This window comes from Pseudophryne corroboree, chromosome 8, assembly GCF_028390025.1.
Source record: "Pseudophryne corroboree isolate aPseCor3 chromosome 8, aPseCor3.hap2, whole genome shotgun sequence".
In the NCBI taxonomy this organism is placed as follows: Eukaryota; Metazoa; Chordata; class Amphibia; order Anura; family Myobatrachidae; genus Pseudophryne; species Pseudophryne corroboree.
The window spans coordinates 445,982,905-446,010,080 of record NC_086451.1 but is presented as its reverse complement, the minus strand read 5'-3'; the positions used below and the strand labels follow the sequence as shown (position 1 = coordinate 446,010,080).

General features: G+C 48.9%; 2 protein-coding genes across 3 annotated transcripts in view; one reads left to right on the top strand and one right to left on the bottom strand.

Annotated features, from left to right (window-relative positions):
* RNF5 (ring finger protein 5) lies at positions 1 to 26,279 on the bottom strand. 2 transcript variants are annotated; one of them, XM_063938170.1, is made up of 6 exons: positions 26,097 to 26,279; positions 24,965 to 24,983; positions 13,490 to 13,602; positions 12,178 to 12,238; positions 9,229 to 9,346; positions 1 to 1,842 (listed from the first exon to the last, which is right to left on the bottom strand). In XM_063938170.1, exons 1-6 carry the CDS (start codon positions 26,195 to 26,197, stop codon positions 1,748 to 1,750), a joined length of 507 nt encoding a protein of 168 aa, XP_063794240.1. In that variant the 5' UTR covers positions 26,198 to 26,279; the 3' UTR covers positions 1 to 1,747. The 2 variants fall into 2 exon arrangements, with proteins under 2 accessions (XP_063794240.1, XP_063794239.1); XM_063938169.1 differs by lacking the exon at positions 24,965 to 24,983 and having other exon boundaries at positions 26,097 to 26,185.
* The window catches only part of AGPAT1 (1-acylglycerol-3-phosphate O-acyltransferase 1), a 64,911-nt gene continuing 64,013 nt past the window's right edge, over positions 26,279 to 27,176 (top strand). The window contains exon 1 of the mRNA XM_063938165.1: positions 26,279 to 26,473. The gene's annotated coding sequence lies outside the window, so the exon portion shown is untranslated. The remainder of the gene's footprint in view (positions 26,474 to 27,176) is intronic.

The window sequence follows — 27,176 nt, the reverse complement described above, 5'->3', positions numbered from 1 at the left end:
TTGTGAATCGGTTACATTTTATTGACTGTACAATACGCGAAGCCTTCAGCAATAATTATACTTTGCTTGATGATCTTGAATCATTAAGACTGCTCCAGTGTGATATCCAGGAGTGAAGGTGGAGAGAGCTGTCCTCTGGGACAATTATTTTGGGGGAGGGATAGTGTTAGAATTGAGCACTCCTGAGAGCCTGTGAGGTCAGAGGAGAGGAAACCCCAGATCTAAGACACAAGACTGTCATTCTCTCGGCCGCTTCACGTCAGAGCAGAAAATAGACATCGTCACATGGACCTAGCTGCCTATCGTCGGAGAAGATCACTGCCGACGCCAAGCTTCTCAAACAGCACCAGATGGATAACATGCAAATGGATGGTGACTGTAATATAAACCTTAAGCAGAAAGGAAGCCGCTGCTTTTTGCTCAGCACTTTTATATCACATGTGCGGTGAGACTGTAACTGTAGCAGCCAGGTCACCAGATGACATCACGTTTTCATAAGGAAAATGTACCATGCCTTACCAATATAAATTTTGCCTATATATAATTATCTTTTTTGTTTATATTGAGTGTCACTGACTGAATACAGCCCTTACGAAGTCCGATATAAATGGATCCACAGTTTTCTTTCAGTCCTGATCACGTCCAAGCAGTTATATTTTTGACCTCTCGTAGTGGCGTTGAGGGACACTGCATTCTACCGGAGGCGGTTGCAGCTTCTCTCGGCGGAACCGGACACAGTTTAAGAAAATATTGGGGAGAAGTATCAAACATGGAGAGAGCTAAAGCACCAACCAATCAGCTCCTGTTATTTTTCAAACACAGCCTGTAACTTGGAGCCGATTGGTTGACACTTTATCTCTCTCCACGCTTTGATAAATCTTCCCCTATGTATTCTTTTTATTCAGTAGCTTATAGCAATGCCTCACAGTTAGTCTCTCCAGGAATTGCTGGAAAAACCAGCATGCAGACATCATTTACTAACAAACCATCACTTGTATTCACAGGAAGATCATCCGATAAAATATTTGCTGCCACCACATTGTTGACCCTTCACTGTGCGTCAAAAGGAAGGATGCGTTTATGTAAAGGTCTGCCGCCAATTTGTGTATTTTACTAGGACCAGCAGCGCCTCCTGCCAACACAAATGGGTACTGCACAAAACAGTCTACAGTATGTCATACAGGAACACTGGTTCTTTTCTTAAGCCATGGAAAACTATGACAGCTTTGGGGAATATATCCAATTTTTCCCAGAGAATATATCCATCTGGCCTCCCTTTAAATGACCATTTTATTTTCCCATTAGTCGACGCCTTGGACCTTAGCGAAGAGTGACATTTTGCAGCGACCTGAGACGTTGTACAATGAAATTTTATAGAAGAGATCTGAAAGATTACAGAGAAACCAATTCGGTCATATCCAAGATTTAGAACGTTACATCTCTATATATGGTAGTTCCAGATTTCCTCAGCTGTCACCAAGGAGCATTTTACAGTGTGCAAAAGGAAAACGAGGAGAATTACAAATGTAGAAAAAGTTTAACGGTTACAGACGTGACGCGGCACCGGAGTGGATTTACATAAAGTGCCCGTAGAAAAAATGACAATGAATTTGGAGTAATGTATATTAATGATATTAAAAAAAGAGGAGTGTTTGACAGGACAGGATGAGGCGCGGCCCACTGCAGACTCTCCGGTGGCTGAAGTTTTAAGAGTAAAGACCCCCAGTGGACGAGCAGCACCAGAGCCTCACACGCTGATTAACCAGAGGAAGAAGAAGGCAGCAATGATGAGAAAGAGAGAGTCAAATAATCCGAACATCCTGCCTTGGGGGAGCCCAGTGTCTAAAATATAAAGAGGAAGGAAGAGAATGCAATAAAAAAAAATGTAAACAAGAAAGTTGTACAAAAGGTCAGACACAAATGCAGCGTGCTAGCCCCGAACACAAGTCAGAACATTTACTGTATTCATTATTATCTCATAGGGTATATCAGGAGGTGAGTGATATGTCAGTGAGGACAGGGCTGCATGTGAAAGGGGCAGTGACATGATGTGAGGAGGGGAATGGAGGCAGCAGGAAGTCACAGACAGAGTTATATAGTGGAAGGAGCAGGGTCCCCCAGCAGCACAGAGTATATCAGGAGGTGAGTGATGTGTCAGTGAGGACAGGGGTGCATGTGACAGGGGCAGTGACATGATGTGAGGAGGGGAATGGAGGCAGCAGGAAGCCACAGACTGAGGGTTATATAGTGGCAGGAGCAGGGTCCCCAGCAGCACAGAGTATATCAGGAGATGGGTGATGTGTCAGTGAGGACAGGGCTGCATGTGACAGGGGCAGTGACATGATGTGAGGAGGGGAATGGAGGCAGCAGGAAGCCACAGACTGAGAGTTATATAGTGGAAGGAGCAGGGTCCCCCAGCAGCACAGAGTATATCAGGAGGTGAGTGATGTGTCAGTGAGGACAGGGGTGCATGTGACAGGGGCAGTGACATGATGTGAGGAGGGGAATGGAGGCAGCAGGTAGCCACAGACTGAGGGTTATATAGTGGCAGAAGCAGGGTCCCCCAGCAGCACAGAGTATATCAGGAGATGAGTGATGTGTCAGTGAGGACAGGGGTGCATGTGACAGGGGCAGTGACATGATGTGAGGAGAGGAATGGAGGCAGAAGGAAGCCACAGACTGAGAGTTATATAGTGGCAGGAGCAGGGTCCCCAGCAGCACAGAGTATATCAGGAGATGAGTGATGTGTCAGTCAGGACAGGGCTGCATGTGACAGGGGCAGTGTTATGATGTGAGGAGGGGAATGGAGGCAGCAGGAAGCCACAGACTGAGGGTTATATAGTGGCAGGAGCAGGGTCCCCAGCAGCACAGAGTATATCAGGAGATGAGTGATGTGCCAGTGAGGACAGGGCTGCATGTGACAGGGGCAGTGACATGATGTGAGGAGGGGAATGGAGGCAGCAGGAAGCCACAGACTGAGAGTTGTATAGTGGCAGGAGCAGGGTCCCCAGCAGCACAGAGTATATCAGGAGATGAGTGATGTGTCAGTCAGGACAGGGCTGCATGTGACAGGGGCAGTGTTATGATGTGAGGAGGGGAATGGAGGCAGCAGGAAGCCACAGACTGAGGGTTATATAGTGGCAGAAGCAGGGTCCCCCAGCAGCACAGAGTATATCAGGAGATGAGTGATGTGCCAGTGAGGACAGGGCTGCATGTGACAGGGGCAGTGACATGATGTGAGGAGAGGAATGGAGGCAGAAGGAAGCCACAGACTGAGAGTTATATAGTGGCAGGAGCAGGGTCCCCAGCAGCACAGAGTATATCAGGAGATGAGTGATGTGTCAGTGAGGACAGGGCTGCATGTGACAGGGGCAGTGACATGATGTGAGGAGGGGAATGGAGGCAGCAGGAAGCCACAGACTGAGAGTTGTATAGTGGCAGGAGCAGGGTCCCCAGCAGCACAGAGTATATCAGGAGATGAGGACAGGGCTGCATGTGACAGGGGCAGTGACATGATGTGAGGAGGGGAATGGAGGCAGCAGGAAGCCACAGACTGAGGGTTATATAGTGGGAGGAGCAGGGTCCCCAGCAGCACAGAGTATATCAGGAGATGAGTGATGTGCCAGTGAGGACAGGGCTGCATGTGACAGGGGCAGTGATATGATGTGAGGAGGGGAATGAAGGCAGCAGGAAGCCACAGACTGAGGGTTATATAGTGGGAGGAGCAGGGTCCCCAGCAGCACAGAGTATATCAGGAGGTGAGTGATATGTCAGTGAGGACAGGGCTGCATGTGAAAGGGGCAGTGACATGATGTGAGGAGGGGAATGGAGGCAGCAGGAAGTCACAGACAGAGTTATATAGTGGAAGGAGCAGGGTCCCCCAGCAGCACAGAGTATATCAGGAGGTGAGTGATGTGTCAGTGAGGACAGGGGTGCATGTGACAGGGGCAGTGACATGATGTGAGGAGGGGAATGGAGGCAGCAGGAAGCCACAGACTGAGGGTTATATAGTGGCAGGAGCAGGGTCCCCAGCAGCACAGAGTATATCAGGAGATGGGTGATGTGTCAGTGAGGACAGGGCTGCATGTGACAGGGGCAGTGACATGATGTGAGGAGGGGAATGGAGGCAGCAGGAAGCCACAGACTGAGAGTTATATAGTGGAAGGAGCAGGGTCCCCCAGCAGCACAGAGTATATCAGGAGGTGAGTGATGTGTCAGTGAGGACAGGGGTGCATGTGACAGGGGCAGTGACATGATGTGAGGAGGGGAATGGAGGCAGCAGGAAGCCACAGACTGAGGGTTATATAGTGGCAGAAGCAGGGTCCCCCAGCAGCACAGAGTATATCAGGAGATGAGTGATGTGTCAGTGAGGACAGGGGTGCATGTGACAGGGGCAGTGACATGATGTGAGGAGAGGAATGGAGGCAGAAGGAAGCCACAGACTGAGAGTTATATAGTGGCAGGAGCAGGGTCCCCAGCAGCACAGAGTATATCAGGAGATGAGTGATGTGTCAGTCAGGACAGGGCTGCATGTGACAGGGGCAGTGTTATGATGTGAGGAGGGGAATGGAGGCAGCAGGAAGCCACAGACTGAGGGTTATATAGTGGCAGGAGCAGGGTCCCCAGCAGCACAGAGTATATCAGGAGATGAGTGATGTGCCAGTGAGGACAGGGCTGCATGTGACAGGGGCAGTGACATGATGTGAGGAGGGGAATGGAGGCAGCAGGAAGCCACAGACTTAGAGTTGTATAGTGGCAGGAGCAGGGTCCCCAGCAGCACAGAGTATATCAGGAGATGAGTGATGTGTCAGTCAGGACAGGGCTGCATGTGACAGGGGCAGTGTTATGATGTGAGGAGGGGAATGGAGGCAGCAGGAAGCCACAGACTGAGGGTTATATAGTGGCAGAAGCAGGGTCCCCCAGCAGCACAGAGTATATCAGGAGATGAGTGATGTGCCAGTGAGGACAGGGCTGCATGTGACAGGGGCAGTGACATGATGTGAGGAGAGGAATGGAGGCAGAAGGAAGCCACAGACTGAGAGTTATATAGTGGCAGGAGCAGGGTCCCCAGCAGCACAGAGTATATCAGGAGATGAGTGATGTGTCAGTGAGGACAGGGCTGCATGTGACAGGGGCAGTGACATGATGTGAGGAGGGGAATGGAGGCAGCAGGAAGCCACAGACTGAGAGTTGTATAGTGGCAGGAGCAGGGTCCCCAGCAGCACAGAGTATATCAGGAGATGAGTGATGTGTCAGTGAGGACAGGGCTGCATGTGACAGGGGCAGTGACATGATGTGAGGAGGGGAATGGAGGCAGCAGGAAGCCACAGACTGAGAGTTGTATAGTGGCAGGAGCAGGGTCCCCAGCAGCACAGAGTATATCAGGAGATGAGTGATGTGCCAGTGAGGACAGGGCTGCATGTGACAGGGGCAGTGATATGATGTGAGGAGGGGAATGAAGGCAGCAGGAAGCCACAGACTGAGGGTTATATAGTGGGAGGAGCAGGGTCCCCAGCAGCACAGAGTATATCAGGAGATGGGTGATGTGTCAGTGAGGACAGGGCTGCATGTGACAGGGGCAGTGATATGATGTGAGGAGGGGAATGGGGGCAGCAGGAAGCCACAGACTGAGAGTTATATAGTGGCAGGAGCAGGGTCCCCAGCAGCACAGAGTATATCAGGAGATGGGTGATGTGTCAGTGAGGACAGGGCTGCATGTGACAGGGGCAGTGACATGATGTGAGGAGGGGAATGGGGGCAGCAGGAAGCCACAGACTGAGAGTTATATAGTGGCAGGAGCAGGGTCCCCAGCAGCACAGAGTATATCAGGAGATGAGTGATGTGTCAGTGAGGACAGGGTTGCATGTGACAGGGGCAGTGACATGATGTGAGGAGAGGAATGGAGGCAGAAGGAAGCCACAGACAGAGTTATATAATGGGAGGAGCAGGGTCCCCAGCAGCACAGAGTATATCAGGAGATGAGTGATGTGTCAGTGAGGTCAGGGCTGTATGTGACAGGGGCAGTGACATGATGTGAGGAGGGGAATGGAGGCAGCAGGAAGCCACAGACTGAGAGTTATATAATGGGAGGAGCAGGGTCCCCAGCAGCACAGAGTATATCAGGAGATGAGTGATGCGTTAGTGAGAACAGGATTACATGTGACAGGGGCAGTGACATGATGTGAGGAGGGGAATGGAGGCAGCAAGAAGCCACAGACTGAGGGTTATATAATGGGAGGAGCAGGGTCCCCCAGCAGCACAGAGTATATCAGGATATGAGTGATGTGTTAGTGAGAACAGGATTACATGTGACAGGGGCAGTGACATGATGTGAGGAGGGGAAAGGAGGCAGCAGGAAGCCACAGACTGAGGGTTATATAGTGGCAGAAGCAGGGTCCCCCAGCAGCACAGAGTGTATCAGGAGATGAGTGATGTGTCAGTGAGGACAGGACTGCATGAGACAGGGGCAGTGACATGATGTGAGGAGGGGAATGGAGGCAGCAAGAAGCCACAGACTGAGGGTTATATATTGGGAGGATCAGGGTCCCCAGCAGCACAGAGTATATCAGGAGATGAGTGATGTGTCAGTGAGGACAGGGCTGCATGAGACAGGGGCAGTGACATGATGTGAGGAGGGGAATGGAGGCAGCAGGAAGCCACAGACTGAGGGTTATATAGTGGGAGGAGCAGGGCCCCCCAGCAGCACAGAGTATATCAGGAGATGGGTGATGTGTCAGTGAGGACAGGACTGCAGGAGACAGGGGCAGTGACATGATGTGAGGAGGGGAATGGAGGCAGCAAGAAGCCACAGACTGAGGGTTATATAGTGGGAGGAGCAGGGTCCCCAGCAGCACAGAGTATATCAGGAGATGAGTGATGTGTCAGTGAGGACAGGGCTGCATGAGACAGGGGCAGTGACGTGATGCGAGGAGGGGAATGGGGGCAGCAGGAAGCCACAGACTGAGGGTTATATAGTGGGAGGAGCAGGGTCCCCCAGCAGCACAGAGTATATCAGGAGATGAGTGATGTGTCAGTGAGGACAGGGCTGCATGTGACAGGGGCAGTGACATGATGTGAGGAGAGGAATGGAGGCAGAAGGAAGCTACAGACTGAGAGTTATATAGTGGGAGGAGCAGGGTCCCCCAGCAGCACAGAGTATATCAGGAGATGAGTGACGTGTCAGTGAGGACAGGACTGCATGTGACATGATGTGAGGAGGGGAAAGGAGGCAGCAGGAAGCCACAGACTGTGAGTTATATAGTGTTAGGAGCAGGGCTCACAGCAGCACAGAGTATATCAGAATGTGAGTGATGTGTTAGTGAGGAGAGAGCTATTCAGGAGGAATATAGGTGACCAGGTACTGGTAGTGAGCATGCTCACTGTACTCCAACAAAACGTCCTGTGACATCAACCTGCCATCTTTAGGCATCTCCGCTACATTATACAATGGAGTTTTGGTTCCTGCGCACTGAGCGTGGGTTGTTTCGGCGAGCTGCTGCACTCAAGGTGACCTGCCTTATGGTTACAATAGAGATATAGGAAATGCTGCGCTCAACCTTCTGTGTGTGATTAAATGAAAGTGCCCCAGAAAACTCGTCTGTGAAGAGAAAATGTTTCAAACCTGCACCACAGGTACACATTGGGGTATATTCAATAACTGTCAGAAGCTGCCGTTTTGTTGGAAAGACGGCAGCTTCCGTCAGTTTTAGGTCGGAAGGGGTTCCGACCTATTCATTACGGCCCCGTTTTTTCCGACAAGTTGGGAAACCCAACTTGTCGGAATGCACGCTGATCGGCGGCTTCAGCCGCCGCTCAGCGTGCATTGTCGGAAGCGGGGGCCAAACCCGACAGGTTTTAGCCCCGTTTCCAACAATCTCAATCCGACTTTGAGATGAGGCAGCTGAGACCAGGAGACAGGGGGAGCAGTGAGGAGAGCAGGAACCCAGCGGCAGTGTCCACCCGGCTCCAGCAAGCGAGGTCCCGCTTGCTGGAGCCGGGCGGACGCCGCCGTGAGCCTCTGCTGCTGCAGCTGCTGCTCCCCCGTCTCCTCCTCTCCTCCCCACGTCCACTCCATCTCCTCCGCTGCTCCCCCCACCGCCGCAGATGTCTGCTCACCTCCGGCGCCGCTGACAGCTCCCCCCACCGCCGCAGACATCTCCATACCCCCGGCACCGCTGACAGCTCCCTCTGCCGCTGTCAGCGCACCCGCAGCGCTGACAGCAGCAGCACGTCAGGAAACCGGGAACGGCCAAATCCGGCAGTCGGATTTGGCCGCTCTTTTGAATAGGGGTTGTCGGGTCCATTCCGACAACTGCATGTCGGAATGGACCAGAGTCTTATTGAATATACCCCTTAATAAATGAGATACTAGCAGTATTCTGTAACAGACTCTAATTACCTTACATAAGAAATGATGATGCAGCATCAAACTAATTGTCACATTATTCTCAGCATGGCTAAATAGCGCCATCAAGTGGCTGGAACAGACAGCAGGATCAGCTACTGTCACTATACGAGTAACACTGATGTCGCATAACTACAGAAACACACAGGCATATATACCGGTGTCGCCTCTGGCAGTGACAAGCCGGTTACACCGTTCATATGATGTAATAGTAATGCCCACAGCTAGAGCGGATCAATGGTAACAATCTACACAGCACTTACACCATATCCCAGTACACAGCAGCACGGGATAAATAAGCAGGGAGTGGGAATAAGGTCCCTATGTAACAGTGAGGGGGGAGATGTATCAAAGCTTGGAGAGAGAGATAAAGTACCAACCAATCAGCTCCTAGCTTTCATGTTACAAGCTGTGTGTGCAAAAATGACAGGAGCTGATTGGTTGGTACTTTATCCCTCTCCAAGCGTTGATAAATCTCCCCGAGTCACCTGACATGTTATTTACATGGTATACAGTGGAGGGAGCATGGAGGTTCTGCATCCTCAGTTACCCCACTCTACACTGGGATCATAGAGCAACCTGATTACAGCCCGCCAGAGAGTACACAGCACAATAGCACACGGCCGGTTATCTGTGGCTGTCTGGAGAATACAGTGAATGATGTATGAGGGGCTCAGTTACTGGACGGGCGTCCGTTAAAGACCATTATTGGGCATTTTATGTAGTTTCCATGTATGAGGGAATAAACCAGTGGATATAAGCCTATTATCAGGGGGCTAAGTTATTATAGGGGGATCGTTTAGTTGAGCCAAGGGGAAACTTACCTGCTCGTGGTGCTGACTGGAAGTCATTGGTGTTAAAGACTGTAGTAAAAAAGCCAAAAGGGAAAGCTCCGATGCCAAAAGACATGTGGAAGCCAGTGTCCGTGAACCCGGGGACCCCCTGCGTACAAATCAGGAGTAAAGAGGTATAAAGTAGTTAGAGGACAATGTATCCACATCAGTGTCACAGCGCACAGACACTCAGTATTATCAAATACTATTAAAAATAACACAAGGAGGTGGAACCAAGCTGATCTGTGCACAGTTCTCAAACGGACAAATGATTAACTGTGTTTCAGTCCGTATAATACATTTGTTATAATGCGCAACAATGTGCTTCTAGAACCCATACAGGAATACACTTTCCTTAAAAGTTTTTGTGAAAGCAATGTTCCGTGTTTTATTGCCCATCAGCAGAGACAGAAAAGTGACATGAGAGTATGCTCCTATTCGGAGCCTTACGTGTGGTTTCCGTCAATGTAGTATAACACAAGGTGGATTCCCAATGGTAAATACAGCGGTCCCGATTTCAGGGGATCCAGCGCCTGCAATGACGCCCGCTCGTGACGAGGATGTCCAGCCACGGGCAACAACGAGACCGCACCACTCAGGTCCCGGTCTCTCTCCTCTTAATCGGTGTCCAGCTGATGTTAATGGCAATTGCCAGAAATAAAGATGGGTTCAAAGACACTATGAGGGTCCAATGTCCACACTTATGACGCGTTTCGCTCCTTTGACAGAAGCTTTATCCAGATTCTTGGATAAAGCTTCTGTCAAAGGAGCGAAACGCGTCAGAGGTGTGGACATTGGACCCTCATAGTGTCTTTGAACCCATCTTTATTTCTGGCAATTGCCATTAACATCAGCTGGACACCGATTAAGAGGAGAGAGACCGGGACCTGAGCGCTTGCAAGCAGCACTGGAGCGGTGCGGTCTCGTTGTTCCCCGTGGCTGTACATCCTCGTCACGAGCGGGCGTCATTGCAGGCGCTGAAACCCCTGAAATCGGGACCGCTGTATTTACCATTGGGACTCCACCTTGTGTTATACTACATTGACGGAAACCACACGTAAGGCTCCGAATAGGAGCATACTCTCATGTCACTTTTCTGTCTCTGCTGATGGGCAATACAACACGGAACATTGCTTTCACAAAAACTTTTAAGGAAAGTGTATTCCTGTATGGGTTCTAGAAGCACATTGTTGCGTATTATAACAAATGTATTATACGGACTGAAACACAGTTAATCATTTGTCCGTTTGAGAACTGTGCACAGATCAGCTTGGTTCCACCTCCTTGTGTTATTTTTAATAGTATTTGATAATACTGAGTATATTAATGTTCTTATATTGTTAAGATATCTTAGACCGGTCTAGTTTTTTATGTGTATTAAAACATATGAAATATATGGAATTTATTGTTTGGTGATTTGAACATCAGCCATACCATATCATATAGCGCAAAGAGTTAATTGTTAGAATAGCTTTGGGAATCAGCACAGGGGTCACCTGTGCTAATTATTCTGACTTGAAGACCCCAAGTCAGTAGTTCTTTTTGCAGCTTGGAAATTAACAATTAGTAATATATTAATTGAAACTAGTTATATATTAGCGCCTGGTTGCGGCTTGTGTGTTGTGACAAGCTCCAGACAGCATGCTTTACAGGGGAAAGCCCCATACGCGACATTCTGCGCAGTACACAGTTACAGGTGAAATGTTCTCCGGTCACACAGGTATAAATTACCCAGCCATAGGCGTTACATACAACACTACCACCTACAGGCCACAAGGATGCACTACACTTCACAGCTTAAATATCAGAGTATATTTCACATTTACCGCTCTCTTTCTGCACATAGCAGCTTAGTGTATGAAAACTGTGGCCAGAATCACTGATCCCTATGTCAATCTGTACTCATCCCTACACCCAACATTCAAGGGAATGCAGCAAGGTACTAGGTTACTGGGTCACTTCTAGGGACATGTAGATTAAATAGTATGTGTAGCTTAAAAGGCACATACTTATGGTGGCCAATCCCGGGAGTGGAATCGGCGGTATCTTGGCCTAAAATTGGCTGGGATTCAATCCCGGGATTGGAGCTTCCTATCCCGGGGATTTCGGGATTGGCCGCCACCTTACTTTTTTCTATGCTGAACAGCGTTGAGCTTCCTCAGGAGGCTCAGATTTTTCCCGGCTCCCCCTGCCCCCAACTGTGCGCATGGCGTGAAGTCAGAGGTCACGCTGGCCGGACCGCACTGCCCCGCATCTCACCTCCTCTCAGCATGTGACCCACCCTCCCTCTCAGATTAGGGTGAATGATCTGATTTTATAGGGAACCGGTCTCTAGGTTGACAGTAACTAAGTAGACATGTTGTAGGTTGACAGGTCGACACGAGTGTTTCACAATTTTTTTCTTTTTTTTGACCTTTTTCATACTGAACGATCCACGCGGACTACGATTGGGAATAGTAACCCTGCCCGAAGTTCACTCGCCATGCGATTGCACTAATTGGGCTTCCCGATCACTGTACGGAGAAAACGACACAAAACCCCCCATTCAAAAACTCATGTCAACCTTTTGACCTGTCGACCTAGAGACCCTTGCATACCACACCCGATCCTTATGTGGGCTGGGCTGGGTTCCTTAAGGCAGGATGGGGAATACATTGAAAAGAAACCAATTCCAGGTATCCCATGAATCCCGGAATTGATCATTTTTCAAGCCTGATTCCCGGGATTGGCCACTGTACACATACTATATATCAGATTCACACCTATACTGTATACCTACAATGCAATACAATAGAATATTTATGGTTCTGCAATGTATAACTGGGCAGGCAGAGAATACATGCTCTCTGCACATAATGTAACATAGCCTTACTGTTCAGTAAAGAGAAACAAAGGTCTTGTAGCAAAAGGAAGATTCCCTGTAATGTGACACAAGCCTACCCCTCCTGCTCTGTTCTCTGGTTCAGGCCTCTGTCCCTGGGGTCGCGGTGGGGTCTTCAACCTGGAAAAGAAGAGTTGTACACTAAAGATGACAGGAACGTAAATAGGACATTAAGACTCTCTGTATAGGTAGCTAGGGTAAGAATTCAGGTTCTGTCAGCCTTATTTACAAGGGACAACCACACAGCTCCCTTCTGTCTATATCCAGGGCCGGTGCAAGGTCTCTATGCACCCTAGGCAAAGCTTCAACCTGGTGCTCCTCAAGGCTATGAGGAGCGGCTGTGGGGGCGCCCCTCGGGAGCTATACTTCCATCCACCTCCTATGTGCCTTCACATGACTTGATGTTACTCATATCGGCACAGAGGAAGCGCTGAGGCATTATGTGGTACAGCCTGATAGTGGCGGCTGCACCTGATTAGACCCACATCAGCAGCCACCACAGTGTAAAAGGAGGAGGCAGCATACAGAGACATCCTTCAGTTTTTTGCTAGATTAATTTAGTGGCACCCTCCAAGGGCCGGCGCCCCTAGGCAGCCGCCTAAAGCTGCCTAATGGTAGAGCCGGCCCTGTCTATATCACTGTATCACCCTGCAGGCGGAGGGGCAGACACACAGCTCCCTTCTATCTGTATCACTATGTCACCCTGCAGGGGGAGGAACAGACCCATAGCTCCCTTCTGTCTATATCACTGTGTCACCCTGCAGGGGGAGGGACAGACACACAGTTCCCTTCTGTGTTACTATGTCACTCTGCATGGGGAGGGACAGGCGCACAGCTCCCTTCTGTCTGTATCACTGTGTCACCCTGCGGGGGAGGGACAGACCCATAGCTCCCTTCTGTCTATATCACTGTGTCCCCCTGCAGGGGGAGGGACAGACACACAGCTCCCTTCTGTCTGTATCACTGTGTCACCCTGCAGGGGGAGGGACAGACACACAGTTCCCTTCTGTCTGTATCACTGTGTCCCCCTGCAGGGGGAGGGACAGACACAGCTCCCTTCTGTCTGTATCACTGTGTCACCCTGCAGGGGGAGGTACAGACCCATAGCTCCCTTCACTGTGTCACCCTGCAGGGGGAGGGACAGACCCATAGCTCCCTTCACTGTGTCACCCTGCAGGGGGAGGGACAGACCCATAGCTCCCTTCACTGTGTCACCCTGCAGGGGGAGGGACAGACACACAGTTCCCTTCTGTCTGTATCACTGTGTCACCCTGCAGGGGGAGGGACAGACACACAGTTCCCTTCTGTCTGTATCACTGTGTCACTCTGCAGGGGGACGGACAGACACACAGCTCCTCCTGTTTGTGTCACCTGGGGTCTTGCTGGTTAGTGCCCCCTCTGCCATATATTGGGATCACATTGTCTCGACTGATGCAGGCCTTACACACTGGACATTCCTGGCGCTCCGGCCTCGTCTCCAACCACTGAAAAACACAGCACGCATTATAGATGAGCATATGCAAACCCATACATAACCACAGGTGCAGGACAGCAAGGATACAGCATTTAATTAAGATTATAAAAAACAAACAAAAAAACCCCACAACAACTCAACAACATTTATTATCCAGGTTGAACCCGATGGACATCTGTCTTTTTTCAACCTCAACAACTATGTAACCTTAGCCTGCTGGATACTATTAAACAAGATGTCTGCTGTGAGCTTTCAGTCCTCGCGGATTACACAGTGTAACAAAGTGTTATATTGCTACAATGTTGGTCTCTCCTGAATAAAGTGGCAGTGTGTTACATCATCAAATTGATTGGGAAATGTTATACCAAGGGCAAATTGCTTAATACTGCACAGTCACTGCAGTCATACTGTATGATCCTGCTCTCAGTCCAAGCATCACAGTCCTATCCGACAATATGGGTAAGTTGGCAAGTTACGGCTTTTCAGCACCAGGGCCGGTAAATGTGGTCTGTTAGTAATGTTTTGACATAACCATCTTCCTGGCCTGGACCATAGTGGAAATTACCCTGGAGGGAAGACCTTTTCTGGCTAGAATCTCCCTCTCAACTTCCAAGCCATGAAACGTAGCCACGGTAAGTCTGGATAGACAAACGGACCTTGCTGAAAAAGATCCTTTTGAAGCGGCAGAGGCCTGGGATCCTCCAGAGCCATGGTTAGGAGGTCCGAGTACCACACCCGTCGAGGCCAATCCGGGAAGATCAGAACTGCTTGAACGCCCTCCCTTCTTAGTCTTTTTAGAACTCTTGGGATTAGCGGTAATGGAGGGAACAGATACACAAACTGGTACGTCCATGGTGTAGTCAGCGCATACACTGCTACAGCCTACGGATCCCTCATTCGGGAAAACAGTAACGGCGTAGCTTCTTGTTGAGATGAGAAGCCATCAGATCTATCTGCGGACAGCCCCAAAGGTGAATTAACTGTTGAAACACCCAAGGATGTAGGCTCCATTCCCCCGGATGGAGGTCGTGCCTGCTGAGGAAGTCTGCTCCCCAGTTGTCCACTCCTGGAATGAATATGGCTTAGATCGCCTTTGCGTTGGCCTCCGCCCAGAGGAGTATCTTTGACACTTCTCGCATTGCCGCTCTGCTTTTTGTTCCTCCTTGTCGATTTATGTATGCCACCGCTGTGGCGTTGTCCGATTGAACCTGGATCGCTTGATCCCTCAGGAGATGGGAAGCCTGTAGAAGCGCATTGTAAATTGCCCTAAATTCCAGGATGTTTACCGGCAGAGCAGATTCCTGACTTGGCCATATACCCTGGAACTGGGCTCCTTGGGTTACAGCCCCCCAACCTTGGAGGCTGGCATCTGTTGTCAGTAGAATCCACGAGTGGATATTGAAACTCATGCCTTCTACTAGGTGAGGGACTTGTAGCCACCACAATAGAGAAATCTGGGCTTTTGGAGACAAGGTCACTTCCTGATGCATGTGAAGGTGAGACCCTGACCATTTGTCCAGCAGATCCAGCTGAAATGGGTGGGCATGAAACTTGCCGTATTGGACTGCCTCGTAAGCAGCTACCATCCTGCCGAGCAAGCGTATGAAAAGGTGTACTGATAGCCTGCGAGGACGGAGCTCTGAGCCTGGATAGTCAAGGCCTCGTCCATCGGAAGAGACACCTTTTGAGACACTGTATCCAGTATCATTCCCAGGAACTGAAGTCGTTGGGCCAGTCCCAGGTGGGTTTTCTATAAATGTAAGATCCGCCCATGATCCGTAAGTAGGCGAGTCGTCAGATCGATGCTGTGCAGTAGATGTTCCCTGGACGTAGCCTTTATCAGATCGTCCAAGTAGGGGACTATGTTGACTCCCAGCATGCATAGTTGCAGCATCATCTCCACCATGAACTTTGTGAAGACCCTCAGAGCTGTGGAGAGGCCAAAGGGTAAGGCCTGAAACTGGAAATGGTTGTCCAATATTGCGAACCTGAGGTAAGTCTGATGAGGGGCCACATGGGAATGTGCAGGTAAGCATCCTTGACATCTAGAGATACCAGGAATTCCCCCTCCTCCAGACCGGACACCACTGCCCACAGGGATTACATCTTGAATTTGAACACCCGTAGATACGGGTTTAGAGACTTCAGCTTCAAGATGGGTCGCACCGAACCATCTAAACTACCACTCCCGTCTGCAAAAGCTTTTGAATAGCCTCTTGCAAGGTAACTTTTGCTGTGGGTGAAGCCGATAAGCCCGACTTGAAAAATCTGTGTGGAGGAAGTGCTTGAAATTCCAACTGGCATCCCTGGGAAATGAGGTCCCTCACCCAAGGATCCTGGCAGGATTTCGCCCACACATGGGCGAAGTGTTGAAGGCGAGCACCTACCTGAAAGTCGCCTTGTTGCTGGGACCAACCGTCACGCGGAAGGCTTAGTGGCAGGGGATACGGTGGTCTGGTCCAGGAAAGCTGCAGGTTTACGGGACTTACCACGAGATCCTCTAGGAGTAGTGGAGACCCCTCTGCCTCTTAACCTTGCCACACAAAAGGACTGCAAGGAGGATCCTGAGTAAGAACGTCTGGCAGGTGGCGCAGCCGATGGTAGATAGGTAAACTTACCCGCCGTTGCCTGAGAGATCCATTTATTTAACTTAGCTCCAAACAAGGCATCACCTGTAAAGGGAAGATTTTCTACACCCTTTTTTGAATCGGCATCCGCTGACCATTGACGTAACCACCGAGTTCTGCGGGCCGAAACCACCATAGCAGTAGTGCGGCCATTTATCTTACACAATTCTTTTATATCTTCGCTCATAAAATTTGCAGCATCCTGTAAGTGTTGCAACAGAGTAATAACCTCATCCCGGGGCAGAGTGTCTAATCCATTAATAACATTATCAGACCACTTGACTACTCCATTGAAAACCCACAAACTATAGTGGGGCGCTCTGCTACACCCGTTGCCATATATATCGCCTTGAGAGTGGTCTCAATCTTATGGTCAGCCGGGTCTTTTAGGGATATAGCCCCTTGTACCAGCAGTACCAATTTTTTTAGACAGTCTGGACACAGAAGTATCGACTGACGGCGGGTTGTCCCATACCTTCCTGTCATCAGCTGGGAGGAGAAAGCTGGCTGAGGTTTTGGGTTTTACATTAAAGTACAACTCTTCATTTGGTTCTGCCTCCTGATCCGGTATGTGAAGCACCTCTCTTCCAGCATAAATGAGGGCCTCCACCCCGGAGGAGAGAAAGCTATCCTCATCCATAGCATCATCATCATCAGGTTGGTCAGAATCAGACTGGCGCACCTGTGGTAGTGAGCGTTTGTGTGAAACCAACAGAGGGTGCTGAGAAGCCTTTCTGGTATCTGCTGTTTAGCCATACAATCAACAGACTGTTTTAACACCTGTCTCTCCTTCCTAGCTGCAGCTAGTTCACAGTGTGAATCATGCTTTTAAAAGTATTTAGCCAGTCAGGTGCTTGAGAACTGTGTCCCTGTGGAGATAGTGAGCACTGTTCACAGATGAGGGACCCCGCAGAAGAAGAGGTAAAGTTACAAGCAGTACACATAACCATGTCCACAGACATATTGTACACAATGAAAATGCAGCAAAAACCCACTGAAAACACCTCCACACAGACCCTAGGGAGCCCCTGGAATGACACAGAGAAATGGAGAGCAGCACACAAAACACAGCAGCGCAGTGTGTAAAAGTATGTGTATAATCTTACTTATGTGCAGCGGCGCTACCACTGATGTGCTCCCCCCCTGCTATGACCACCTGGTACCAGTACAAAATGACTATCAGCGTGGGTCCATGGAGGAGCAGCATGCATGCGGCCTTGTGATCCACAGCAGCAGGAGATGGCACCTTCCCGCCTCTGTTACCGCTCTCCGGGAAGCCCCGCCCCCGTAATGGCGCGCGGTCCCACATATAGTTTTATACTGGCTGAAGTGATAAAACACAAGTACATACAAAGCCTACTGACAGTGTGGAGCATAAAGCCTTGTTTAGACATAGTCCGCGGCGGGCACAGCAGCTAGCGGCCGGTGACTGCAGCGTGACATGCCGCCAAACCGCACCGGGGACCCGCTAACCGGAACCCCGGTGTTAACACTCACTGCACCTGCAACTCTTCGGCATCTGTTAGAGGGTGGAGGCTAGCTGCTGGCATTGGCACAGTGGCGCGGGCACACAGTCTGGTGTGTGAAACAGCAGCTCAGTGTCATTTCAGCTAGGATTATGAACCATTAACCCTCAGGAGGTTGGTTCGGTCCCCCCTTTAAGTCCCATGAAGCAGGTAGACTGGTTGCCAACCAGTGCAACCTGAAAATAAATAACTAAAATAAAAACATAGGATTTTAATTACCTACCGGTAAATCCTTTTCTCGTAGTCCGTAGAGGATACTGGGGTCAATTTAGTACCATGGGGTATAGACAGGTCCGCTAGGAGCCTTGGGCATTTTAAGAAATCAATAGTGTGCGCTGGCTCCTCCCTCTATGCCCCTCCTACCAGACTCAGTCTAGAAACTGTGCCCGAGGAGATGGACATACCTTGAGAGAAGGATCTAAAGGACAGTGGTGAGATTCGAACCAGCACACACAAGCAAGAGGAAAGCCATGCTAACCAAACTTGAACAGGAACAGCTGAACCAACAACAATACTTAACCAAGTAACAGTGCAGGAACACACAAAGCACTGGGTGTGAGCCCAGTATCCTCTACGGACTACGAGAAAAGGAGTAGTCGAGTTGAGAGTGCTCCCTGGATGGTGCTTTTATCAGCAGATCGTCCAGGTATGGGATTATGTTCACTCCCTGTTTGCGGAGGAGGAACATCATCTCTGCCATTACTTTGGTGAACACCCTCAGTGCCGTGGAGAGGCCAAATGGCAGGGCCTGGAACTGGTTGTGACAGTCCTGTAATGCAAACCTTAAGATAAGCATGATGAGGCCGCCAGATTGGGATATGAAGGTACGCATCCTTGATATCCAGAGACACCAAGAATTCCCCCTCCTCCAGACCTGAGATCACTGCTCTCAGAGACTCCATCTTAAATTTGAACACCCGTAAATACGGGTTCAGTGACTTGAGGTTTAAAATGGGTCTTACCGAACAGTCCGGTTTCGGTACCATAAACAGGTTGGAATAATAACCTTTGTTCTGTAGCTGAGGTGGAACTGGAACAACGACCCGAGTCTGTACCAGTTTTTGAATTGCTTCCTGTAAAATTATACCTGCCTCCTAAGAAGCTGGTAAGCCTGATTTGAAGAATCTGTGAGGTGGGAGTTCCTGAAACTCCAGTCCGTACCCCTGGGTGATTAGCTCTTTGACCCAGGGATCCTTGCATGATGTCGCCCATATGTGACTAAAATCTCTCAATCGGGCTCCCACCTGCCTGGCTTCCAGGCAGTGAGGTCCACAGTCATGCTGTAGGCTTTGAGTAAACAGAACCAGAGTTCTGTTCCTGTGAACCTGCAGTTGCTGGTTTTCTGGGTTTACCTCTATTGCCTTTGAAGGCTGTAGAAGAACCTTTGGTTTTACTTTTAAATTTTGCTGCCTGAAAGGACTACAGAGTTGGAGCAGAGTAGGTCTTCCTAGCTGGGGGGGCTGCGGACTTACCCGCCGTAGCCTTGGATATCCACTGTCAGAGTCGAAAAATATTGCAGTACACATACATCAAGTACAAACTACACTCAGATGGCCTCCGTGCGCGTACTTATTCTGCCGTGCGTGCACATATCCGCAATTTGCGTATGGTCGCTCCCGCGGGCCTGCGCACTAGCGCGTGGTATGGGTATTTACGGTAGAGTTTGTGAACGCATGGAAAGCTATCAAAACACATTACATATTTAATCCAAATAGTGCACAATGTACACATAGTCTCCCTGCACCACATCAGTAAGTTACAGCAGTTTAAATGGTAACAGAACAAAGGGATTCACCTTTACAGGATAGGAGGGGACAGAACAAGGTTATAAGGTGGTGTTTAGTATCCAGCTGTAGGGTATTTTAAGGGTAACATTCCGGTGTTGGTCTGCAACAGATCGCATGTTCCTGCGGATAGTTATGTGCAGGAGCAGAATATAGATATAAACTGTATTTACTGTACATTATGTATGCGGCGGGAATGCAGAGGAGACCACCCACAAGAGCAGTTGGAACAGACATCGCCCACCTATTCAAACCGACCTATGACCTCTCCTGTACTGTAAATGACCATCCCTGTGTCCAATGGACAAAGAGATTACAGTATCCATTGTGTTAGGTTTTGGAAGAATTGTATAAAGAGAGCCTGCTGCAGGCCTGGTCAGACACAAGACTCACAAAGTTATCAGATGACTGAGGACCAGACTGGGTAGCGCGGCGAATCCAATCATGTATGTACCATTGACTGTAGCCATTATTCTATTGTATTGTATTGTATATATTGTAACCCCCTTTCAGTAATAATATGCTGTGGTGTTGGAACCCAGCAGTTTAATTACAATCTGGTGTCGTGTCTTCCTTTCCCTACTAAGGTTTAAAGTGTATTATTATCGCATTGCATAGCTGTTAATGGTTTGCGGTGTATCTCTGTGTGTGTACGCGCTGTGTGTACTTTGTACCGTCAGCGCAGCGTTTGTGCGCAAAGTCCGTACACAGTACGGGACTCTTTACGCTACTAGTGTAAAGAGTACGTAGAGGGTGTATTAAGTATAGCGGCCGCAGCGGCTCCATGGTAAAGTGTATTTAAAGTGTGTTTAAGGTATAGCTTTCATCCCTGTATATAAATCAGCATTATCAATTGGGAGCTCCGTCAGGGATTCCACATACTCACAGCCTAACAGGTCACAGCAGACTTAATCTAACACCAAAAGGGTGGACAGAAAGTATCCTACGTAACCTTTTCTTGGTCAGTGGATACACTAAAAACCCTACTTATGTGCTGATTAGATGACGTCTGCTCTGTATGGTTTGTAGAGATGCTGGTAGAACCCGTAAAGTAAACAGGAAAAGAGCTATTTAAAAATCTGTGAATTTTTTTTGGCGTCAAAAGCGTACACAACAAAAGGCACCCATACCATTTGTATACCCTCTCACCTTGTTGCCATAAGACTCAAATTGTTAGATTCATTTAGATCTGTGTGAAACCGGTTACATTTTGTTGCTATATAGTTAAAACTAAAATAAATGTTTAAGGAGGTAAGTGTAAAGCACAAACGCAGTCTGGCCTGGTTGTAAAGGTTTATACAGAAAGAAACTGTTGTGTTAAGTGAGCAATTATAGTTAGTACTGCTCACATTTATAGAAGTTGTGTGATTTGTTTTTTTGCGTACGCACATTGGTACACGTGGTACGGAACGTGAGGACAGCGTACAAAAATGTGCACGTGGCGCAAGGCCGCACACGTGGCATAGAGGTACGCACGGTTGCGTAATTACGCAAGCTTGCGTAGGGTTGTGTGCGCATAATAAAACCACACGATAGTTCATTTAGTTTAAAGGTGGGACAGTAGCCACGCTACAATAGCACAAAACTGCCCGGTTTCTAAAGCAGATTAGTATAAAAACATTTTTTTTTTTAAATTGCCTCTGGGGTAAAGCTGCCAACCTGAATGAATCCAAATTTTCTGTACAGAAAAGCAATGTGTATTTGAGTGAGCGAACGTAGGAGTGAGTGGATATTTGAACCTCGGGAAATCGGGTTCCCGTCATGTGGTACATCAAGTGAGTGGAGGCTTGGTGGCGTGAGGCGGCTGACTCACGTTAGTATAAGTTTAATACGCAAATCGTGAGGTGATTTGAAAAGGAGCGTGATAGTGCATAAGTATTGCAAAGTATAGAAGTAAAAAGGTTTTTGTATTACGCTCCGGGCTGAGGGTCACAGTTTGTACATTGACCCGTGGTCGTACGGCAGATAGGTAACAAGTACCTATACACTGTGCGATTGGACCGCGCGTTTGTGGGTGCGATATATTCAGAATGCAGAGGAGACCACCCACAAGGGCAGTTGGAACAGACATCGCCCACCTATTCAAACTGACCTATGACCTCTCCTGTACTGTAAATGACCATCCCTGTGTCCAATGGACAAAGAGATTACAGTATCCATTGTGTAGGTTTTGGAAGAATTGTATAAAGAGAGCCTGCTGCAGGCCTGGTCAGACACAAGACTCACAAAGTTATCTATCAGATGACTGAGGACCAGACTGGGTAGCGCTGCGAATCCAATCACGTATGTACCATTGACTGTAGCCATTATTGTTGTATTTTATTGTATTGTATATATTGTAACCCCCTTTCAGTAATAATATGCTGTGGTGTCGGAACCCAGCAGTTTAATTACAATCTGGTGTCGTGTCTTCCTTTCCCTGCTTTGGTTTAAAGTGTATTATTATCGCATTGCATAGCTGTTAAGGGTTTGCGGTGTATCTCTGGGTGTGTACGCGCTGTGTGTACTTTGTACCGTCAGCGCGGCGTTTGTGCGCAAAGTCCGTACACAGTACGGGACTCTCTACGCTAATAGCGTAAAGAGTACGTAGAGGGTGTATTAAGTATAGCGGCCGCAGCGGCTCCATGGTAAAGTGTATTTAAGGTATAGCTTTCATCCCTGTATATAAATCAGCATTATCACCACGTATCCAGTAAATCTCCAAACAGGGCCTCACCTGTGAATGGTAGGCTTTCCACACCCTTTCTGGAATCCGTATCCGCAGTCCACCGACGTAGCCATAAGCCCCTGCGTGCTGACACTGCCATGGCCGTGGTGCGTGCATGGAGCAAGCCTCTCTCTTTTATGGCCTCCACCATAAAATTTGCAGAGTCCTGTATATGCTGTAGGAGTAAAACTATCTCCCCTCAGGATAAGGAATCTAATCCCTCAATTAGGTTGCCTGACCATTTTGCAATGGCCCTAGTGATCCATGCACAAGCTATAGTGGGTCTTTGGGTCACCCCCGACGCTGTGTACAGAGATTTGAGAGTGGTCTCAATCTTGCGGTCAGCCGTGTCCTTTAAGGAGGCTGCCCCTGGGACAGGCAAGACTATCTTATGTGACAATCTAGATACCGATGCGTCAACAATCGGTGGGTTTTCCCATTTTTTCCTATCATCCTGAGGAAAAGGGAAGGATGTGAGTAACATTTTAGGGATCTGAAACTTCTTGTCCGAATTAACCCAAGTTTCTTCAAACAGGGGGGCAGATGTATTAACCTAGAGAAGGCATAAGGAAGTGATAAACCAGTGATATGTGCAAGGTGATAAAGGCACCAGCCAATCAGCTCCATTATGTAAATTAACAGTTAGGATCTGATTGGCTGGTGCCTTTATCACCTTGCACATATCACTGGTTTATCACTTCCTTATGCCTTCTCCAGGTTAATAAATCTGCTTCTCAATTCCTTAGATGCAGGAAAGGAGCAGAGGATTTCTCTCTTACATTAAAATAAGATTCCTCATCTTACTCTGTCACTGTGTCAGGAATGTGCAGGACGTCTCTAGTAGCTTCTATCAGGGCCTGTATTCCTTGTGACAGAGCTGCATCCCCCCTACCGAGTCCACCTCAATCTCCTCTGCGTCTGATACATCATCATCAGTGTCAGCCTGCAGGATTTGGGCCAGTGTACGCTTTTGTGGACAAATGATAGGGGTCTGAGACGTCGGAATGGCCACTGAATCTCTATTCATCAGGTCATCCACAGACTGTCTTAAGTATTGCATCTCTTTCTCATTTTGGGACAATTTATGCGAAATATTTGAGATCATCCCTTTTAATGAATCCAACCATACTGGTTTAGACCCACCAGCCGGAGAATGTGTACTATCCTGAGTACATGGCAGTGATCCCCCTGGGTAAGAAACACTCTGCCGTGCAGGAGACACACTCCTTTGACATTGTAAAATGTGAAAGAACACACCCACACAGGAGAAAGGTTAAAAGCACAGTTACCCCACACAGAGCCCCCTAGGGAGACACAGAGTATGATGGAGCCAGTCACACAGCGCTCTTATAGCTAATGCAAAGCTCAGCTGGGTCGCAAACTAAGTACCCTTAATAGGGGCTAAGTATTCTAATATTGCTCCCCCACCTTGCTATGACACCCTGGTACCGCTGAGGTAATCTGGAGTCATTATGCAGGAGCTGCGCTTCCCTGCCAGTCTGTCTGTGTAAGCCGCAGAAGGAAAATGGCGCTGCTGGATCCGTTCATAGTGAAGCCCCACCCCCTCAATGGCACGCGGTCTTCCCAGTTTTTTTATACTGGCTGAGGTGATTTTGGTGCTTAGCAGTGTGTCAGAGCCCCTGTAAGCGCTATGCCAGTGTGGGTATTTGTTTAAAAACGGCTCAGCTCGCCCCTCATAGCAATACAGCAATGCTGATCTGAGCCTGGAGAGACAGCCTGTACACAGAGCTGCGCTCCTACCCTTGTGCCGCCACAATAGCCGGCGATCCGCTAACCGGGACGCCGGCATAGTACTCACCACTCTTTTCACTTCTGGCTCTGTTAGGGTGGCGGCGTGCTGTGGGAATGTACGCTCGCCGTGGTGGGGCTTGCAAGTGGTTCCTTCAGGAGCTCAGTGTCCTGTCAGCAGGGAACAGGGCCATTAACCCTTCAAAAGGTTGGTCCGTGCCTCCCCCTAAGTGCCACGAAGCAGACAGGCTGGTGCCAACCAGCCCTGTCTGAAAATAACAAACAGAAAATAAATACAGAAAAAACTCTTCAGGAGCTACCCTAAGCGTGACCGGCTCCTCCGGGCACATTTTCTAAACTGAGTCTGGTAGGAGGGGCATAAAGGGAGGAGCCAGCACACACTATTGATTTCTTAAAGTGGCGAAGGCTCCTAGTGGACCCGTCTATACCTCATGGTACTAAATGGACCCCCTTATCCTCTAGGACGTAAGAGAAATAAAAGGAAACTCTCTGGAGCTCCAGAGAAATGCACCCGGCTCCTTGGGCACATTTTTCTAAACTGAGTCTGGTAGGAGGGGCATAGAAGGGAGGAGCCAGCACACACATACATTAAAGGTTTTTAAAGTACCAGGCTCCAGTGGACCCGATCTATACCCCATGGTACTAAGTACAGTTCCCCAGTATCCACTAGGACTCAAGAGAAAACATAAGAAAACAGATGGCAATATGAATTAAAACCATATATACGGCAGATGATTATAACAGGCTAGGAACACACATGGAATGTAATAAAGGTGTCCAGTACCCAGTAATATCCGGCAGGAACTGAGAAAGGTACCATAAACTATTGTGCCCTTTATTTAGGCGCCATGTACACCATGAAAGCACTCAGATGCTAGAAATCTGCTTCCCCGCTCGCCAACAGCGGTGTATAATAAAATACTATAGGTAATAATTAACATATAATATACAGACATACCTGATGAAGACAAGGCCAGCTGTAAAACAAGAATGAACACTGTAAGTATATACAATACAGTACTATGCCATAGGCAGGGATGCAGTTAATATATCGGATGTCGGGATCCCAACAGCCGATAAAATGCCGGCGGTCGAAATACCGACCGCAGCCCAGTATTCCAACACCCAAGTGGGAATATAACCTGTGGCGAGCTAAACTCGCCACTGGGCCGAAGCATGGCAAGCGCAGAGAACCTGTGTGGGGACTCGCTGCCGGGATTCAGGATGGCGCTGTCGCTAAAACATTTGTTACACTTTAACTCTTTGGACAAACTCTCACAGTGGCCGCCATTGCATTTTCCGACCTACAAACGTACGTGCGCATCTGCCAGGGATGCCTAATGGTCTGCGGGAAGATATATTACAATGACTGGTATGGGACGGCCTGCTGGGGTGCGTACGGCCCAAAAACTTAATAAAAAAGTGCATTGCTCTATATAATCAGAGGTGTCCGGATGCTAAACAGTCACTAGGGCGTCACCATGTGGTCCACAGGTACAAAAAGGCTGACAGATGAAGGATCGATAGGTAAATAAGCTCGACATGACGATGGTCGACACACAGTCAACATATGTTATTTGCTTGATTTACTATTCACGTGGAGTACGACTGGGAACAGTAACCTGCTGTGAGCGCAGCACAAAATGCCGCAAGGGTTTACTTTTTCACTGATGGCGGTCACTTCTTATTACTAAACATACAAGATTTGACCCAAAAACCTGAAAAAAACTTGCGTCGACCTTTTTGTACCTGCCGGCCTAATTCATGTCAACCTAAACACTGAAGCTCTTCTGTACCTCACCCATAACTAGGCGCCTCTGTCTGCAGGTACTGTTGACGTGAGAGATGCACCGGTAATGGAACTGGGACCAATACGGGGTGGCATGGTCGGGGTAGTGGTGAGCATTGCTGCCTCTGAGCGTTGGGGTCCTGGGTTTAATTTCCCACCAATATCATAAATGGAGTTTGTATGTTCTCCCCGGGTACAAAAATATTCTCCGTCATGCGCTGCGGAATATGTGCGCGCTATATAAATGCAGAGACCTAGCTATAGAGCTGTATGCATGTATACTACAGGCAAGCGCACCTACCAGTATAAGTGGCCGCACACACTGACCACCGGCTCCCGTGCGGTCTCCAGGCAGATATTGCATTCATAGGCCACACCGGGGCTGCCAGCAGCCGCCGCCATGGCAACCGAGAGACCGGAACCTAGCAGGCCAATGGGCGGAGCGTCACGGGAGAGGTCAAAGGGGTGGGGGGGGTGGTCGACTGGGCAAGCCGAAAGTCCGACCTGGCAGACTATTGGGCACAATGCCTTTCCGTCACCAGTTGACGCTATTCATTGGACCAGCTAGTCCCGCCTTCGCCGCATGATGCAATCAGGTGTGGATCTCTACAGGCCGGTGCTGATTGGCGGGCCTGAAGCAAAAACCGGCATCGAGTGGGAGGGACGGCTGCCTGTCAAGTGAGTGTTCCGCCTCGTGTTTACATAATCATAAATAAAGACGTGGAGCTGGCAAGCTTGCTTTTTTTTTTAATATGTTTAACACAACTTTATTAAGACGTGTTGAAAATGACAATGAACACGTTCTGTTAGTAAACAAATGGGGAGATGTATCAAATCTCGGAGAGAGAATGTACCAACCAATCAGCTGCTAGCTGTCATTTTTCAAACACAGCCTGTAGAATGATAGTTGGGACCGGATTGGCTGGTACTTCATCTCTCGCCACTTTATCTCTTTCCAAACTGTGATAAAACTCCCCCAAATTATAATAATAATTTACACAACCCGACAAGCTGTGATGCGTAAACGGGAAGCCGGGGCGATGTGACCCATTTCCTGCTCAAACTGTATGGATGGGCGGTGCTTGGTGATCATGTGATTTCCAAGCGCCGTCACCGCTGCATACCCTCTAACATTGTACACGTAAAAACCGGTACAAACAAGGAAAGGGGGCGTGGCCACGCCCCCCTTTCCTATACTTTCAATGGAGATGCAGTGAGTAAAAAATCGGTACAAAGCCCTTTTTGGCCGGTACAGACCTTAAAAAAACGGTACTGTACCGCCCAAAAAGGTACAGTTGGAGGGTATGCCGCTGACGTCACCAACTCGGCAATATGCCGGGTTGGAAACAGTGGCGCCTAGGGGCCTGAGGAGGGTCACGCC

Coding starts and splice junctions, on each gene's coding strand:
- RNF5 (XM_063938170.1), bottom strand. CDS start 26,197: ATGGCGGCGGCTGCTGGCAGCCCCGGTGTGGCCTATGAATGCAATATC. Junction 12,239..13,489: donor ACTAACCAGCAAGACCCCAG/GTGACACAAACA, acceptor CTTCTTTTCCAG/GTTGAAGACCCCACCGCGAC. Junction 9,347..12,177: donor CAGAGAACAGAGCAGGAGGG/GTAGGCTTGTGT, acceptor ATTTGTACGCAG/GGGGTCCCCGGGTTCACGGA.